This window comes from Alosa pseudoharengus, unplaced genomic scaffold (assembly GCF_046254945.1).
Source record: "Alosa pseudoharengus isolate Yale_2024_CS ecotype anadromous, Long Island Sound unplaced genomic scaffold, YU_APseudo_1.1 YU_APseudo_1.1_scf_5, whole genome shotgun sequence".
Taxonomy (NCBI): Eukaryota; Metazoa; Chordata; class Actinopteri; order Clupeiformes; family Clupeidae; genus Alosa; species Alosa pseudoharengus.
Window position 1 is genome coordinate 41,421,371 of NW_027468837.1, and position 17,500 is coordinate 41,438,870.

At 46.1% G+C, this 17,500-nt stretch overlaps 1 protein-coding gene across 1 annotated transcript in view; it reads right to left on the reverse strand.

The window, feature by feature from the left end:
* The window catches only part of mxra8a (matrix-remodelling associated 8a), a 38,427-nt gene that overhangs the window by 2,574 nt on the left and 18,353 nt on the right, over nucleotides 1–17,500 (reverse strand). The window contains exon 6 of the mRNA XM_076268143.1: nucleotides 1,446–1,604. Within this exon, the coding sequence (XP_076124258.1) occupies nucleotides 1,446–1,604 (159 nt within the window). The remainder of the gene's footprint in view (nucleotides 1–1,445; nucleotides 1,605–17,500) is intronic.

Consider the following 17,500-nt stretch of genomic DNA (forward strand, 5'->3'; position numbering starts at 1 on the left):
AGACCTTACCGAACAGAAAGGTGTAAATCAGTCCCCTGTACAGTTAGCCGTTCCAGACTAATCCCGTTTTGAATTTGCAGTAAATTTCAACATACATGGATGTCTCCAAATTTGGGATTAAGTTTTACACTGTGTTTAAATTGTTCCACATTATTTCATAACGGGCCAAATACAAAACAAATATTACAAATGTCGCCTAGATATCGGTAAATCAGAGGACAGCTGACTGTAAGAGTTTGTGAAAGTAGCCTTAATGATCGATCACAAAATGCTAAGCATGCATCTAGGCTATTTGAGTTTCTTAAAGCTGAGCTGTGCTTAAATTGTTCAATACATGATTTCATAACAGGCCAAATATAAAATAAATGTTAAATATAGCCTAGATATCTGAAAATATTAGATGATCAGATGATTTACAGTTATATGTAATATGTCATGTTTTATGTTTTTGTATACAGTGATGCAGGTCTACTGCAGTGAATACAACTTTGATCATTTTTATAGCCTACTACTGTATAGTTAACTTTGGCCTTGGTGCCCTGACATGTGGCCTTTGTGCCCCCCACCAAATATGCCCAACTGAAGGCCAAGTGGCCTTGCCCCTAAAATGGTGAAATTCCAAGCCTGATTGTGGGTATGGCCCGTTATGTACTTCACCTCAAGCCTGAAGTATTTTTTGTAGCTCAAACAAATGTTTTCAAAATTGTGCAGTATAGTTGCTTGCCACATTGTAATTGACTCATATTTGTGCATTCATTCAATTAAGGTGATTGAGTTTTAGTTAAAGAAACAGTTCATGAAGCATCCTACAAATGCAGGCTCATTTAACACAGAAAAAGGGTAGCCTGTCATACACTATGCCTGTTATTTTAGTTGGCTTTACATTCTGCTATGTTGCACATAGTTGTTCAGGTACAATGTTTTATCATTTGTGAAGAAGTCAAATTTGCCCTATTTGTTGTGGGCATTGTCAAGATTATCTCAGGGAGAGTGTAATCCAAACTGTTGTTTGAGACAATTAAAAAAATAAAAAATAAACATGGCACTTTTTCCCTAAATTAAGTTGAAGTATTTTTCTTATTTTGCACAGACAATGTTAACATTTGGAAAGCCTTGTTGCATTCAAGAATGCATCCAGTGGGGCATCACAATAACATTAAGCATGTTGTGTTAATTCCACAACAGGAGATATGTAATGTTACCTAAATTAGTTTTGAGGAAAAATAACCCACATATCGACATCGGCATCGGCTGATATCGGAATCGAAATTTGAGAGTTGGACAATATCGGCATATCGGATATCGGCAAAAAAGCCAATATCGGACATCCCTATATATAAGTGTTTATAACATATTCATAATTTAACACCAGTCACACAAACACACTAAACAGGCTAAAGAGAGCACGTGTGCACACACACACACACACACACACACACACACACCTGGCCCCTTGGCGCGGCGTGTGAGCAGGACGATGGCCAGCAGCACAAGAGCAAGCAGCAGCAGTGTTGCCAGGATGTAGCCCAGCTGCTGCAGGAAGTGAGCTCGCTGGTCAGGCAGGATGACGTTGATGACCCGCGGACCGTCCACCACGCCGGAGTCTACACACACAACGGAACACCACACACACACACATCACATTAGGGCAGGACATCAGCCTCCCGGTAACACACACACACACACACACACCACACACACTCACACATACACACACACACACACACACACTCACACACACTCAAACACACACACACACACACACACATACACACACACACACACCACACACTCACACACACACACTCAAACAAACACACACACACACATACGCATAACTAATAGCAGTTAGATGGGCTGGTGACTGAGGTAAAGTTAGTGAATTGTTGGTCAGTAAATAAAGCTGCAGCTCCTTTGATTGGAGCTGTATCTTGTGTGTGCCTGCAGTTGCTCACAACTAGCCTGCCATAAAGACACACACTCACACACACACACACACACTACCATAAGGGAGAGCTGGGACGATTTAAACACTTTTTAAATGTAATTTACAAATAGATCGTGCCACACTGAAAGCTAATATTTTGTCACTAGCAACTTACATCTGTCCTCTATCAAATACAGTTGCATTTTCAGCTTTGAACAAAATCATTCACGAATTAAGTAAGTATAAGTATATACTCTTTTGATCCCGTGAGGGAAATTTGGTCTCTGCATTTATCCCAATCCGTGAATTAGTGAAACACACTCAGCACACAGTGAACACACAGTGAGGTGAAGCACACACTAATCCCGGCGCAGTGAGCTGCCTGCAACAACAGCGGCGCTCGGGAAGCAGTGAGGGGTTAGGTGCCTTGCTCAAGGGCACTTCAGCCGTGCCTACTGGTCGGGGTTCGAACCCTCCGGTTACAAGTCGGAAGCGCTAACCAGTGGGCCACGGCTGCCCCCAATTATGTCAACAATAGGGGAACGTGTGTCATGTTTCCTTCCCTCCACGAGTGTTTATCACAACAAACTTCCAAGATGTCGAGGGCAGCTGTATGCTCTCATCAGACGAGTAAAACGGTAAAAAAGTTCAAAAGCTCAAGTGTTGTGCCACTTATCCTACACATTTGGTAGATTCAGCGGAGAACCTGTGAGAGTAGGCCTGCGAAAAGGCACCGCAGATCCACAAGTCTAGCTGGATTATTTATGTTTGCAGTAGTGCTGTCAAACGATTAAAATTTTTAATCACGATTAATCGCTGAATTCCTATAGTTAATCACGATTAATCACATATTTTATCATATGATTAAAATTCTATTATTTTGCATTTATGAACTTTCCAGGAGTCCATATTAACAATAAAGCAAGTATTGTTTATCTTGATTAGGATTCAAATGAAAGCAAAGCAAGTTACTTTATTAACTGAACTTTAAGACATAGGTCTATTTGATTATTTCAAATTAAATTTCAAAAGATGTGCATCAGACCTGAGGCAACACAATATATTCTTCAGAAATATAGCTGATATAAACTGAAATAAATGCTACTGCAGAAGTGCATACACAAAATGTAGGCCTACACACATTATAAAGGGCATAACAAACAGAAAATATTATATTCATACTATATTCATTATCTTTGAGTTCAGTTGAAAATAAGGAACTTTTCAACATGAGTGCATTGCCATTTTATAGGCTTACAGTCTATAGTGCACTGTCACTTGCCACACACATCAACGCCGAAGTTTGTAACAGGCAAACACTGGATGAACAATGGATTTTATGGAGCAGCGACCAAATATAACTGAATCGTGATTTACACAGCTGCAAAGTGCGATGCTGGTGTGCGGAGTTGTATTGAAAAGAATGGAATCTAATGTAAATGACTGTCGAAAGCAGAGTGCATCGCAAATAGTAGCAGCCAAAGAGGAATGTTGATAACAGAACAAGTGACGGTGATAAAATCTTTGGCGGCACACAACTAATGCGTCAGCCTAGGCTACTACTCTTTGTAGTGTGTGCAGCATGCCTTTACGTAGCCTACTAACGGCGCATCATCATAAAGATACATTTGATCTGCATCTGCATCACGCCCCATTTTAGCGGAAAACACATTAACATTATGGGCCCTATTTTAATGGTCTAAAACGGAAGTGTATTTGCGCAAAAACGCAATTCACTTTGTGGGCGGATCTCGGGCGCTGATGCTATTTTACCGGCGGGATATTTGATTGTTGCGCCCGACACAAATCTAAAATGGGGTTGTCTGAAGTGGCATCGGCATGCAGTTCAACATCACGTCTCCTTAAGTCCTCTAACATTTCCTAATTTATGTCATCAACACATCAGCGATTCGTGAAAATGTGTACGCTAGATTTATGCCTATTTTTTCACATGGACACCACACTGATTTCCCTCGAGTGGTAATATTTTTCTTTGAAATTATGTATGGTTTACAGAAATGGGAATTACATTGTATAGATGAGAGGAGCTAAGTGTGCGTTGCGCAGCACAGGCGGCCAAGTGTAGCAGGGTAGCTTGTGCTTTCCCTGTTTCCCTCTGGCAGCTGCCAGATTGGAGGTGGGTACGTTAATGAAGGGGGCGGCCCTTACATTGAGTATATTTATACGGCTAGATATCAGCTGACAGTGCGTCTTCCGTTCTCCCATTGTCGCTGGAGGAGCTAGCTTCCGTGTTTGGGTGGCTTGTGGGCAGTTTGGTTTGGCCTTGCTGGAGCTAGGTTTACTGCTTGGGTCTCTTGCATCGTTCTACTACAAGAGCACATCTTCGCTTGGCAGTGGACTGTTTGCACGTCCAGCCTTGGGCGTTTATTCACTGGAATCGTGCCATTAAGCACTGTTCGGTAGCCCTTCCTGTCATGTTCTTGGATTAGCTGTGCTTCCAGATGGTGAAGTTTAACTGAAGCCTGTGCGGTGCTCCAGATTGTGGCTGCACATAGGCCTCGCCGCTGCTGCTTTGTTTCCACATAAATTCTACCGTAGGCTAACCTTTGACCTTTGCTGTCCAGTCAGGTAGCTTCCCCCCCGGCCGTGCCACCTGGGAAGCCGCTTGCCGTACAGTATACTGTGTATTCTATGTGTTATGACTGCATGTTCTAACGTGTCCAAATGATACTGGGCTAGACTGTACTCGCCTCTATCACCACCGCCTGTTGCTATATGGTTTAGGCCTACTTTTGTGTCCATTGTCTTCACGCTGTGTGTTTTGTTTGTTTATTTTCTTTTTTTCATTTCACTCTCCTAAATAGGAGAGTTGATTGTATGTGCGCGTGTGTGTGCGCGTGGTTGGGGTGCATGTGCTTGTGAGTGTGTGAGTGTGTGTGTCTGCGGTTGAGGTGCATGCTTGTGTGTGTTCGTCTGCGGTTGAGGTGCATGTTTGTGTGTGTTCGTCTGCGGTTTAGGGTGCATGTGCATGTGTGTGTGCGTGGGCCTTGGAATCTTGTGATTGTGTCTTGCAGTGGACCATTGGGGCAGTATGCAGGGACCTCCCGCCTAGTACTAAGTGGAAGGCCCAGGGCTCTGTGTGCATAAAAGCTAAGTGTCCTAAACATTGTCGTATGCTATGTCCAACTAGCCATTTTGTGACCTCCCTGCCCTCACTAAACATTGTTGCCCTTCTCTTTTTCTCTCCCTTGGTGTGTGTGGAAGACAGGAGCTGTTTGACCTCGAGCAGTGGGTCGGTGGTGGAGCCCTTTCCTCACTGGTCTTCTATTTTGTGCACATCCAGGGTTTTTCTTTTTTTCTTTTGTATTTTGCTCTTGCTGTATTCACGTGTGGTGTGGTTTTGGACCCGTCCCCCTCCTCTTCAGTCTACCCCTGCCGTGGTAAGCTACAGTCCTGTTCTCCCCACACTATCCAGCTGAGTAGTCTCTCCGGGCCCTGCGCCCCCATGGTCCACACATCTTATAACATCTTATAACTGCTCATATCCGCTTGTTTTAAGGAGTGATCACTCTGTTAGTACTTTGTCAATCTCTTAATAAAAAGACTTGTATTTTTTTGTAAATCACGTCTTCAGTCTTTTGATGTATGCGAACCTGTGTCATTGGTTGAGAGTAACCACCCTTTAAAACTAAACTTCTTGGGGCGCAATCCCCTAGATGGCGTAGTCGTCTAGAATCAATAACCCCTCAGCTCTGCCACATTTTGGCGTAGTCGGCAGGATACATCAAGGTACTAAGACGTGGTTCCCATTTTTGTGGTATTGTTAGGACGCACCTGGTCTTATTTGTGTATGTATGGAATACTTTTCCCTTTTCTTCTGTGTATGAATGGTGGATGTGCCTTTAAGTTTTCTTTAGAAACAAAGCAGCAGTGGCCCTTCCCAGAATTGAAGCTCGCCGTCTGGAGGGCGGCTCCTCCAGTACAAGGTTTGCAGGACCGCTTCTAGCTGCAGTGAGCGTAAGTTAAATCCCTTACTTTTTGGTCATGGAGGAAGACTTACAGGAACTCAGGGACCTGGTTGCACAGCTTAAAGCTGAGAATGAGCGGCTGAGGCTTGAACGAACAGCAACTCCCCAGCCTGACTCAGGCCGCTCTAGTGATCCCCCGCCTCCGGCAGACCCTCTAGCAGCCACTCCAGCTGAGGGTCCTAATGCGACAGCATCCCGAGTGAATGATGGTGGTCAGGCCCTTGGCTCTGAGAGGTTGGTCTTTGTCCCCCGTGACCGCAAATGTCCAAGTTTCAGTGCTAAGTCAGGCATTAGCGTAACAGAGTGGGTAGAGGAAGCACAAGCCTGTATGCGCGTCCGGCGCCTCTCCACCGTTGATCAGGCTGACTTTTTGTTCGACCACCTTGTGGGAGAAGCGAGGGAGGAGATAAAATATCGCCCTCTTGAAGACCGTAGAGATCCTGATAAGATTATTAGCATCCTAACAGAGTTGTATGGGTGTTCTCAGTCATATATATCCCTTCAGGAGGCATTCTTCTCCCGTAAACAGCAGGAGGGAGAAACCTTGCAGGAGTTTTCTCTGGCACTACTGAGTTTAAAGCTACCTTGTGTAAGAACTTCTCCCATCTAGCGGTGAAATTCTATATGACAACCAACTGAATATTACTTTCTAGCCCCTCCCATTCCGAGCGCATTTTAACTCCTACGGTGGCCGTTTCATGCCAAAGTTAACATTGCTTCCAGTACTACGACTTTGTCCGGTGTTCCTTCCAGTTATAAGGTTACTTTAGAAAACAATTACACATTGCATTTAGTTATATAGCCAGTAAACATGTTGGGTATGACCTCTATGTAAAGTGAATAGCCTAGTTTTACGTTTTCATTATTTTGGTAGGCTACTATTTCATTGCTAGCATCAGCTATCAGGTTCCCAAACGAATGCATGCTAATGTTATAGTACAGTAGATTCAGTGCTATCGTTATTCTGTATGTGCGAGATTAATAGTGTAAAGGCAATGTTTACAGCGTAGCCTACTATTTTTCTCAGTGAGCAGAGTCAGAGATCAGTCGATGCAACGGAGGTGCAAGGGAAAGGTAAAGGAAGAGGGAAAGGTAAAGAAAAGCCAAGAGCCGGTGGCAGAGGATCGATGAGACCTCCTAGGCAAAGAAAAAGTAAGACTCCAAAAGATGACGAGGAGAGACTGGAAGAACTTCAAAGACAAAGGAGAGAAGCAACGGAGGTTTGTGTTTTTAATATATTTCTCTGAACAGTATCAATGTCAATGACACCGAAATTAGCTCGGAAGCTGCACCAGGCACGTTCGTTTGCGTTGCGTCTGCTGCAGAAAAAAAATAGACCATTCATCTAAAATTGATTTTACGCGTTGTGAACGGAACGCTTCAGTCACGCGCTTGGTGTAGCTTCCCTGCCTGTTTGTATCTCAATTGTTTGTAGCAATTTCTAGCTGTTGCCAGTCAACTGCATGATGCGAGTTGTCTCCCAGTGAAATCACGACACATAATTACGTTATGGTCTATAGAAAATGTTACACAACATTTTCACCTTTTCATTGTCCATACACATACATAGTATTCATCATTTTGTGTGAACACTTGAAAAATGACACAGAGTAGGCTACTATTACTACTACTCTGCTAACAATCTAACTTTGCTACCTAAACAAGCCTATCTGATCTTATTTCTTGTGTCTTATTTCTTCAGACTTGTGGATGGAATGAGCCTGCAAGAGCACAGGAACCTCACCACACAGTTGCTATAGTGAGGCAGCCAGGTCTGGTGTTTGATGCATCAGTGCAGACATGTCGTCCCCCCACCTGTGCCAGGGATGCCTTGGTGTAGTTGTACACACTGCAGAGACATGCCAATCGATCAGAAGAGAAAATGCTGTGGACAAAACCCTGCCACCTGTGTGAGCCTTCTGCCTCACTACACACAGCACTGCCTAGATGAAGGTTTTCTCCAGATTCACAGGCAGTACATCACAGACATCACAGCATTAGGCCATGTAAGAGAGCCAGGTGATGACAATAGAGTTCAGATATGCTACCTACAGACATTTCATTTTCTGGCAGCATGGGTCTCTAGGACAGGGTAATAGAAGAGTGATCCCAAGCTGTGTGTGTAGGATAAGGGATAAATTCCCTGACCCTCAGGGACATCTCTGGAATTTATTTCACCTTCCTATAATGTTGTAATGTTGTGTTATTGTAAATAGTTTTGTATTAGTGTTCTTGTACTGCCTGTTCCTTTTAAAACTGTATTTAATTTATTTTACACCGGTACATCGCTATATTTTGCTTTCATGAAAATAAAAACTTTTAGAATTGATAAGAGACTGTTCATGCTGTACCTCATACATTACATCCACAAACTTATAATTAAAAAAGGAGTTGTGGTAATTTACCATTTTGAAACACCAAATGACAGTAACATGGTCAACAATGTTATTTGCAATATATTTATTTACAGAAATTAACAAATTATGGTATTTACACATGAACCCTTCCTTTTTGTATGGTGCCTTTGAAGCAACATGGGCCATCATTCTAAATTTGCAGTCTCCTGGAAAGCTGATCCTGTGGAAGACATGCAGTGTCGTTAGACATACACGCCATTTTATATAGTTCAACATATTGTTACTAATCTGTATAGTGCTATTTTGCCTAGACTGAGTTACAGGCAAGGTTACAATGAAGGCATGCACGTGCATCACATAACAAGACCATTGAATTTCGTCCACATCCTCCTCCACGATGCTCATGTCATGTAGGCTTTGTAAAAAATATATATAAATGCTTATATCATGAAAATATACAATAGAGAATGTCATCGGGTATAGACATTATGAGCATTGATGGGTTACCTCTGTTCAAGGTTCTCAATTTCAGGGGCTTCTGCAATTGCGCCAAGATGCTCATCTGAAATGAATAAGCAGAGCGTTTCACAACATATAACAGTACATAAAATGGTAAACACCAAGATATTAAAAATATACTTTCAGTTATTATCAAACAACAATCACATAGAATCAACAATTGTTTTCATGCAGTGAAAAACGTTCAGACAATTTAGTAGGCTACGTCTACAATTAATAAGACTACAGGACAGGCCTCAGGATGTGAACGTCACCCTTGGAATTGGCTACACTAGCATTATCAGATTAGGATATATTTAGGCTACAAAGCAAAAGCAATGAAAAATAACTACAATTTAGTGCCCTTTGCCTGTGATCCGTCATAGCAGATTTATGTTACAATCCTTTTTCATCGACGCGAGGAAAAGTATCCCAGACGTCATTCTAGCGTTATGGACAACCATGCTATACTAAGCCAAGCAACTATAAAACTTCGAATTTACACCATAGACTGTATGTTTACACGAATAGGCCAAATTACCTGTCGAGGAGAAAGCAGGCAATTTCGGCGTCCCTTTTAAAATCCTTGCTCCTCACGAGCTCTTTCCATCTTAGAAAAGCCACTCCAATATTGACTTTGGTCTGTTGTTTTTCCGGTCGCGTTGGCGTTTTAATTCTCTTTTTCGCTTCCTTGGCGACTCCTTTTCATGTCCTCGAGAATAGTTGTAATCCTCCATTTTCAACAGACTTTCAAATCTGCCGGCAGTCGCGAGTAGACTGATCATGCAATGAGTGTTGCCTACAAGCGCGAAAGGCGGAGCTGAATTTCCAGGAATGTCCCTCGTTGGCGAATGTATTTCAAAGATGGAGGCGCATCATGGATTCAGCCATTTGCGCGACTCGCGCGTATGTATTTGGAATAGCAGATTCTACACTTACGAGAATACTTTGATTAGTAAGTGGAAATAATTACACATGAATGAGCACATATTTTTGAAAGAACAAATGGGTTTTTGCTAAGAATTAACTCAAAAAAGTACACAATGTAGCTTTAATGGACAAAGTTAAGAGGCAAGCTCCTCATGCAGTACTCAATGCTGATGTCTTATTGCGCGACCAATTTGCAGAGCACGTTTTGGACGGAGCTCTGCGGAGAGAGTTGAAGCAGTTGATACGCCGCCAGCCACTACTGACACTGATAGAACTCAGGGCTGAGGCTATTAGGTGGGAACGGGAGGGTTTACCAGGAGGCGCTAGGAGCCGTAGCCATTCTCTTCCTTCCACCTACGGTATTCAGTATGCAGTTCAAGGAACCACACAAGCTCCAGCTGGTAGCGCGCCCCAGCAGTCAGAGCTAGACGAGTTAAAACAGATCTTAAAGCAGCAACAACGGCAGTTAGACCAGATGACTCAGAGCATTGCACAGTTGCGCGATGTCCAGCAGCCTCGTCGTCCCCTGCGTGACCAGCCTATCATCTGCCGGAGATGCCACCGCCCAGGGCATTTTGCCCGTGAGTGTGATGGGGAAAGGGCCCTTCACCGCTCATATTCCCCCTCAGCAGTCCCCTCAACTAGTGGTAGGCCTCAGCCTCCCTCACAGTCGGGAAACTAGTTCCCCCTGGGCTGCAGAGTCACAGCTTAGGTGGGGACATTGTTGACTCAGAGAGAGTGAGTGGTAGTTTGGGTACATTATCTAGCCTAATGTCTACTTGCCCTCATTTAGACGTGTGCATTGGAGGTGTATTGGTTCCTTGTTTGATAGATACAGGTTCTATGGTATCGACAGTTACAGAGACTTTCTTTTTAAGACACTTTGAGCCACAGGGTCAGGACCAGATGCGGTCCTGCCAATGGCTGCAGCTCCGTGCAGCCAACGGACTGTCTATCCCTTATGTCGGCTACCTAGAGTTAGAGGTAGAACTGTGTGGTAAGACTATCCCAGGTTGTGGTATCTTGATTGTGAAAGATCCTTCTGGCCCCATGGGCTCCAGGGTACCTGGGGTGCTTGGAATGAATGTGCTTGGTAGGTGTTATCGTGAGTTGTTCGGTCAGCATGGCCCCGCCTTGTTTAAAGCTACCTCGGTGTTGCAGGCTCCCACCCTCGTGGTTGAGGCCTTGCAACAATGTCATCGAGTAGAGGTTGAGTTGCCATCTGGCCAGCGGAGTCCTGTCAAAGTTCGTGGTGGGCGAGCATTTAGAGTCCCCGGGGGAACTATGAAGCTTATTCCGTCTACCTGTTCGAGCATATATGCCCATGGCATGGTGCTGTTTGAGCCTCCAGAGTCTGGTCTACCAGCTGGATTATTGGCGTCGCCTGCACTAGTTAGGGTAGTTGGTGGTACCGCCTCTATCCCAGTGGTTAATGTGAGTACCGCAGATGTCCTTCTCTTCCCACGCACCTTGCTAGGCACTTTACAGCATGCACACGTAGTCAGCTTGCCGGCTGGAGTAACTGAAGTTCCGTCTGTTACGGCCACAGTCAGTTCCCAGATAGTTCTGGAACCTGCACCTAGCATACAGGAACAGATTGAGGCCTTGGAACTGCCAGCTCTGTCTACATCAGAGCGGGGCCAGGTCAAAGCTTTGCTCAAACGGTACCAGACAGTGTTTTCTGCTCATGATGGTGACCTGGGTTGCACAAAATTGCTGTCGCATGATATTCCGCTGGTTGATGAGGTGCCTATCCGTCAGCGATACCGGCGAATACCCCCATCCGAGTACGAGGTGGTAAAAGCCCACATTCACCAGCTCCTGGATGCACAGGTCATCAGAGAGAGCTGTAGTCCATTTGCCTCCCCTATAGTCTTGGTTAAGAAAAAAGACGGTAGCCTGCGCTTATGTGTAGACTACCGTCAGCTAAATGCCAAGACTAGGAAGGATGCGTTCCCATTGCCCCGCATCGAAGAGTCGCTGGACGCTTTGGCTGGGGCCAAGTGGTTCTCCACAATGGATTTGGCCAGTGGATATAACCAGGTCCCGGTCACGGAGGGAGATAAAGCTAAGACTGCTTTCTGCACCCCATTTGGCCTCTTCGAGTGGAATCGAATGCCTTTTGGGTTATGTAACGCTCCCTCCACGTTCCAGCGGCTTATGGAACGCCTCTTCGGTGATCAACAGTGCCACTCTTTGCTGCTGTATTTAGACGACATTGTAATTTTTTCATCTACTGTATCTCAACATTTAGAGCGGTTGGAGCTTGTTCTGGGCCGGCTAAACCAAGAGGGGTTGAAGGCCAAGTTACGCAAATGTGCGTTTTTTCAGCGGGAGGTCAGTTACTTGGGGCATGTCATTTCAGACCAGGGGGTTGCGACTGACCCCAGCAAGGTTGAGGCAGTGGCACAGTGGCGACACCCAAGTAATGTCTCAGAGTTGAGATCATTCTTGGGCTTCGCCAGTTATTACCGCCGCTTTGTGGCGGGTTTCGCTAAGTTAGCAGGTCCCCTACATAAGCTGGTAGCAGCTTACGGGGGCAGTAAGTCCCGGCCACCCAAGGCGGGCTTTGCACAGGCTTGGTCCAATGACTGTCAGGCCAGCTTCGAGGCCCTGAAGGGTAAGTTAACCACCACCCCTGTCTTGGCCTATGCTGACTTCTCCCTTCCGTTCATCTTAGAGGTGGACGCCAGCTACGGGGGGCTGGGAGCTGTTCTTTCCCAGGAGCAAGGGGGCAGAGTGCGACCAATAGCATATGCAAGTCGTGGTCTACGGCCCACTGAGCGCAACACCATCAACTATAGTTCCATGAAGTTGGAATTTTTGGCGCTCAAGTGGGCCATGACTGAGAAGTTTCGAGAATACTTGCTGGGGAATAAGTGCCTTGTTTTTACAGACAACAACCCCCTTAGCCACCTGACCTCCGCGAAGCTCGGAGCCACTGAACAGCGTTGGGCAGCCCAACTGGCCCTGTTTGATTTTCAGCTTCGGTATCGCTCAGGAAAGAGTAACACCAATGCTGATGCACTGTCACGACAGTACCAGCCAGATGTAGATCGATCCTGACTCTCTGGCCCCAGGACTTTCTCTTCCAGCCTCCTTGTTGCAGGCTATTGAACAAGGGCCGTCAGTGGCTGTCAGTCAAAATCTGGTCGTTGCCTTCCCGGGGCACACCCTAGCTGACTTGTCCTCCCTGCAACAGGCAGACCCAGTTTTGGGGAAGGTCTTGGGCTTCTGGAGGCAGAAAAAACGCCCCAGTGCTGACCAGCGTCGCACCCTCTCCAAGTCAGTCCTGACCCTGCTACAACAATGGGACCGCCTGGTGGAGCAAGGGGGTGTGCTCTACCGTCGTATTTTTCGCCCAGATGGCGGTGAGGAGGTATTGCAGCTGGTTCTGCCCAGTGCCTTGAAGCAAGAGGTGCTCACCCAGTTACACCAGGATCATGGTCACCAAGGCGTTGAGCGAACATCTGAGCTGCTCCGCTCACGCTGCTATTGGCCAGGTATGACTACAGACGTGGTGCGTTGGTGTCAGGAGTGTGACAGGTGCCAACTGGCCAAGGACACGCAACGGCCTGCCCGCACTTTCATGGGCCATTTGCTGGCAGCTCACCCGAATGAAGTCTTAGCTATTGATTTCACAACACTGGAACCCTCTGCTTCAGGGGTGGAGCATGTGCTGGTAATGACCGACGTGTTTACTAAGTACACTGTGGCCATCCCCACAAGGGATCAGCGGGCTAACACTGTAGCCCAAGTTCTAGTGTTAGAATGGTTTTATAGGTTTGGGGTGCCGGCCCGGATCCATTCGGACCAGGGTCGGAGTTTTGAGTCTTTACTCCTTCATCAGCTCTGTGACCTCTATGGGGTCCGGAAGTCCCGCACCACCCCTTATCACCCAGAGGGTAATGGCCAGTGCGAGCGGTTCAACCGCACCTTGCATGGCCTCCTGCGCACTCTGCCTGTGACTAAGAAACGGGATTGGGTGTCCTGTCTTCCTCAGCTGTTATTCTGTTATAACACCACCCCCCATCAAGCCACAGGGGAGAGTCCTCACTTCCTTATGTTTGGGCAAGAGCCGCGCCTCCCGATCGACTTCCTACTGGGTCGGGTGCAGGAACCAGGGGTTGGAAGAGTGCATGATTGGATCCTTGAACACCAGTCCCGTCTCCAGGTAGGCTTTGAGGGAGCCCAGGAGCGATTGCGGATAGCTGCTGATCGCCGGAAGGCCCACCATGACCAATATGTCCATGGCACACCACTGGTGCAGGGTCAACAGGTGTATCTCCGCAATGTGAGTGTGAGAGGGAGACATAAAATCCAGGACCTGTGGAGCCCAGTAGTGTACCATGTGGTTAGGGCACCGGCAGCAGGGGGTGCAGTGTACACTATAGCCCCCGTAGAGGACCCATCGCAGCAGAGGCAAGTTCACCGCACTCTCTTGAAGGCAAGGGTGGAAAGGGGCCACCCTGAACCAAGCCCATGTACCAGGACATCATTGATAGCTACACCCTCCTCACCTCCCTATGAGGTTTGCGAGGGTGATTTGTTTGTGCTGGTCCCAGAACAGTCACGAGCATCTACATCTCAGTTGGAAGCGAACCCTGATCCACCTGAAACAATCCCCGGTGCAGCGATGGTGGCTGTCTCTGAGGAGCAGCAACCGTCTGCCTCAGAGTGGCAAATGGCCTCTGACCTACCGGATCAAACCTCCAGGGGAGTGATTTCTAGTAGTGACAGAGAACAAGGCCAAGGTAACCCTGCCCTGACAGTAGTCACTAACTCTGACGAAGGCTGTGAGTCAGCGCCACGCCGTACTCCTAGAGGTAATGCGGGGCAACACTCCAATCCACACCGGCTGCCACAGTCAACACAAGGGATTCTGTAATTGCCGTGTTCCGCCTCAACCCTTTGTGTTGAACTTACTATCGTCGGGCCGACGACACAAAAAGGGGGGGTGGATTGTAGCAGGGTAGCTTGTGCTTTCCCTGTTTCCCTCTGGCAGCTGCCAGATTGGAGGTGGGTACGTTAATGAAGGGGGCGGCCCTTACATTGAGTATATTTATACGGCTAGATATCAGCTGACAGTGCGTCTTCCGTTCTCCCATTGTCGCTGGAGGAGCTAGCTTCCGTGTTTGGGTGGCTTGTGGGCAGTTTGGTTTGGCCTTGCTGGAGCTAGGTTTACTGCTTGGGTCTCTTGCATCGTTCTACTACAAGAGCACATCTTCGCTTGGCAGTGGACTGTTTGCACGTCCAGCCTTGGGCGTTTATTCACTGGAATCGTGCCATTAAGCACTGTTCGGTAGCCCTTCCTGTCATGTTCTTGGATTAGCTGTGCTTCCAGATGGTGAAGTTTAACTGAAGCCTGTGCGGTGCTCCAGATTGTGGCTGCACATAGGCCTCGCCGCTGCTGCTTTGTTTCCACATAAATTCTACCGTAGGCTAACCTTTGACCTTTGCTGTCCAGTCAGGTAGCTTCCCCCCCGGCCGTGCCACCTGGGAAGCCGCTTGCCGTACAGTATACTGTGTATTCTATGTGTTATGACTGCATGTTCTAACGTGTCCAAATGATACTGGGCTAGACTGTACTCGCCTCTATCACCACCGCCTGTTGCTATATGGTTTAGGCCTACTTTTGTGTCCATTGTCTTCACGCTGTGTGTTTTGTTTGTTTATTTTCTTTTTTTCATTTCACTCTCCTAAATAGGAGAGTTGATTGTATGTGCGCGTGTGTGTGCGCGTGGTTGGGGTGCATGTGCTTGTGAGTGTGTGAGTGTGTGTGTCTGCGGTTGAGGTGCATGCTTGTGTGTGTTCGTCTGCGGTTGAGGTGCATGTTTGTGTGTGTTCGTCTGCGGTTTAGGGTGCATGTGCATGTGTGTGTGCGTGGGCCTTGGAATCTTGTGATTGTGTCTTGCAGTGGACCATTGGGGCAGTATGCAGGGACCTCCCGCCTAGTACTAAGTGGAAGGCCCAGGGCTCTGTGTGCATAAAAGCTAAGTGTCCTAAACATTGTCGTATGCTATGTCCAACTAGCCATTTTGTGACCTCCCTGCCCTCACTAAACATTGTTGCCCTTCTCTTTTTCTCTCCCTTGGTGTGTGTGGAAGACAGGAGCTGTTTGACCTCGAGCAGTGGGTCGGTGGTGGAGCCCTTTCCTCACTGGTCTTCTATTTTGTGCACATCCAGGGTTTTTCTTTTTTTCTTTTGTATTTTGCTCTTGCTGTATTCACGTGTGGTGTGGTTTTGGACCCGTCCCCCTCCTCTTCAGTCTACCCCTGCCGTGGTAAGCTACAGTCCTGTTCTCCCCACACTATCCAGCTGAGTAGTCTCTCCGGGCCCTGCGCCCCCATGGTCCACACATCTTATAACATCTTATAACTGCTCATATCCGCTTGTTTTAAGGAGTGATCACTCTGTTAGTACTTTGTCAATCTCTTAATAAAAAGACTTGTATTTTTTTGTAAATCACGTCTTCAGTCTTTTGATGTATGCGAACCTGTGTCATTGGTTGAGAGTAACCACCCTTTAAAACTAAACTTCTTGGGGCGCAATCCCCTAGATGGCGTAGTCGTCTAGAATCAATAACCCCTCAGCTCTGCCACACAAGCAAGGGCTTTGTTTAAGTTGACCTTACTTTCAACTCTGCACAGTATCCCATTAACTGCGTGACAGTAGACTATTTACAATATTTTCTGTAAAGCAGAGTTTGTAAACACGTTATCATCAACTTAATTCACGCACAACATTTATTTGAGCAGGAGAGAGAATAACAATGAATGGATGCAGCAACTACAGAAATTGTACAGAAATTGTAACCATACTTGCTGCTTTCTTGTACTATCTGTTGCTGGTTAACAGCACATGAAAAGCTGATTTAAGCTAATTCACTAACTCAAGACTTCAAGGCCATCATGGATATAAAACGTTTTTTGAAAATAACGAAAGGATGGAGGGAACATAGCAAATCTTGGAGTTATTTCAGATGGGCTACAACAAGGTAGGCAAAATTATGGTGCTTAAAACCTTACACAACGGTAAATTGGAACAAAACTAAAAGTAACTTTAGCCTTTATAGGGCTGTAGCCTATAAAGTTGTCCAGATTAATAGGTCGTGATTAGGCGTTGTTGTAAAGATATTGCATGTAGATGTTGTACTATATAGGCTACTAAATATTTAGGTCACCAATGCACGAACAAAACCGGGAAATGGACAAATATTATCAAGGCTTTGAATGTTTCCGTCTGTGCACGGGGGTGTCTGTAGATTGGTGTGCAATGCATTCATTCATGCAGGCCTGTGGTCATGCATGCGCCCTTAAAATAGCATCTGCATTTTCGCCACAGACTTTAGACCAGGGAGTTCCTGGTCTGTGGCGGAATTGTTTTCTGAAACTGCAAAATATCAACAGTGAACGTTTGCGCCGTAACACGCCCCGTCTTTTCGCTGAACCGCCCCCGTGGGCGCAATCGAATTCCCTAATTTACAGGCATGTACCTGTGGAGGGAAAATTCCAATATGCGCTGACTGCAAAATAGGAAAGACTAACGCGCGAGTATACAAAGTCAATTGCGCCGGCACGGAAGATAGAGCCCTATATCATTGAAAGACATCTAGTAATCACACGTTGACGTTACATCTAGTTATTAATTCACAGGACATTCAATCATTTTACTAACACGGCAGTTATGAAGAATTGTGTTTATGTAATTTACTCATGTCGAAACGATGTACATTACCAACCTTATTCGTTTGCAATACCCCATGTATTATACAAATTTAGCATGTACACTTACCATAA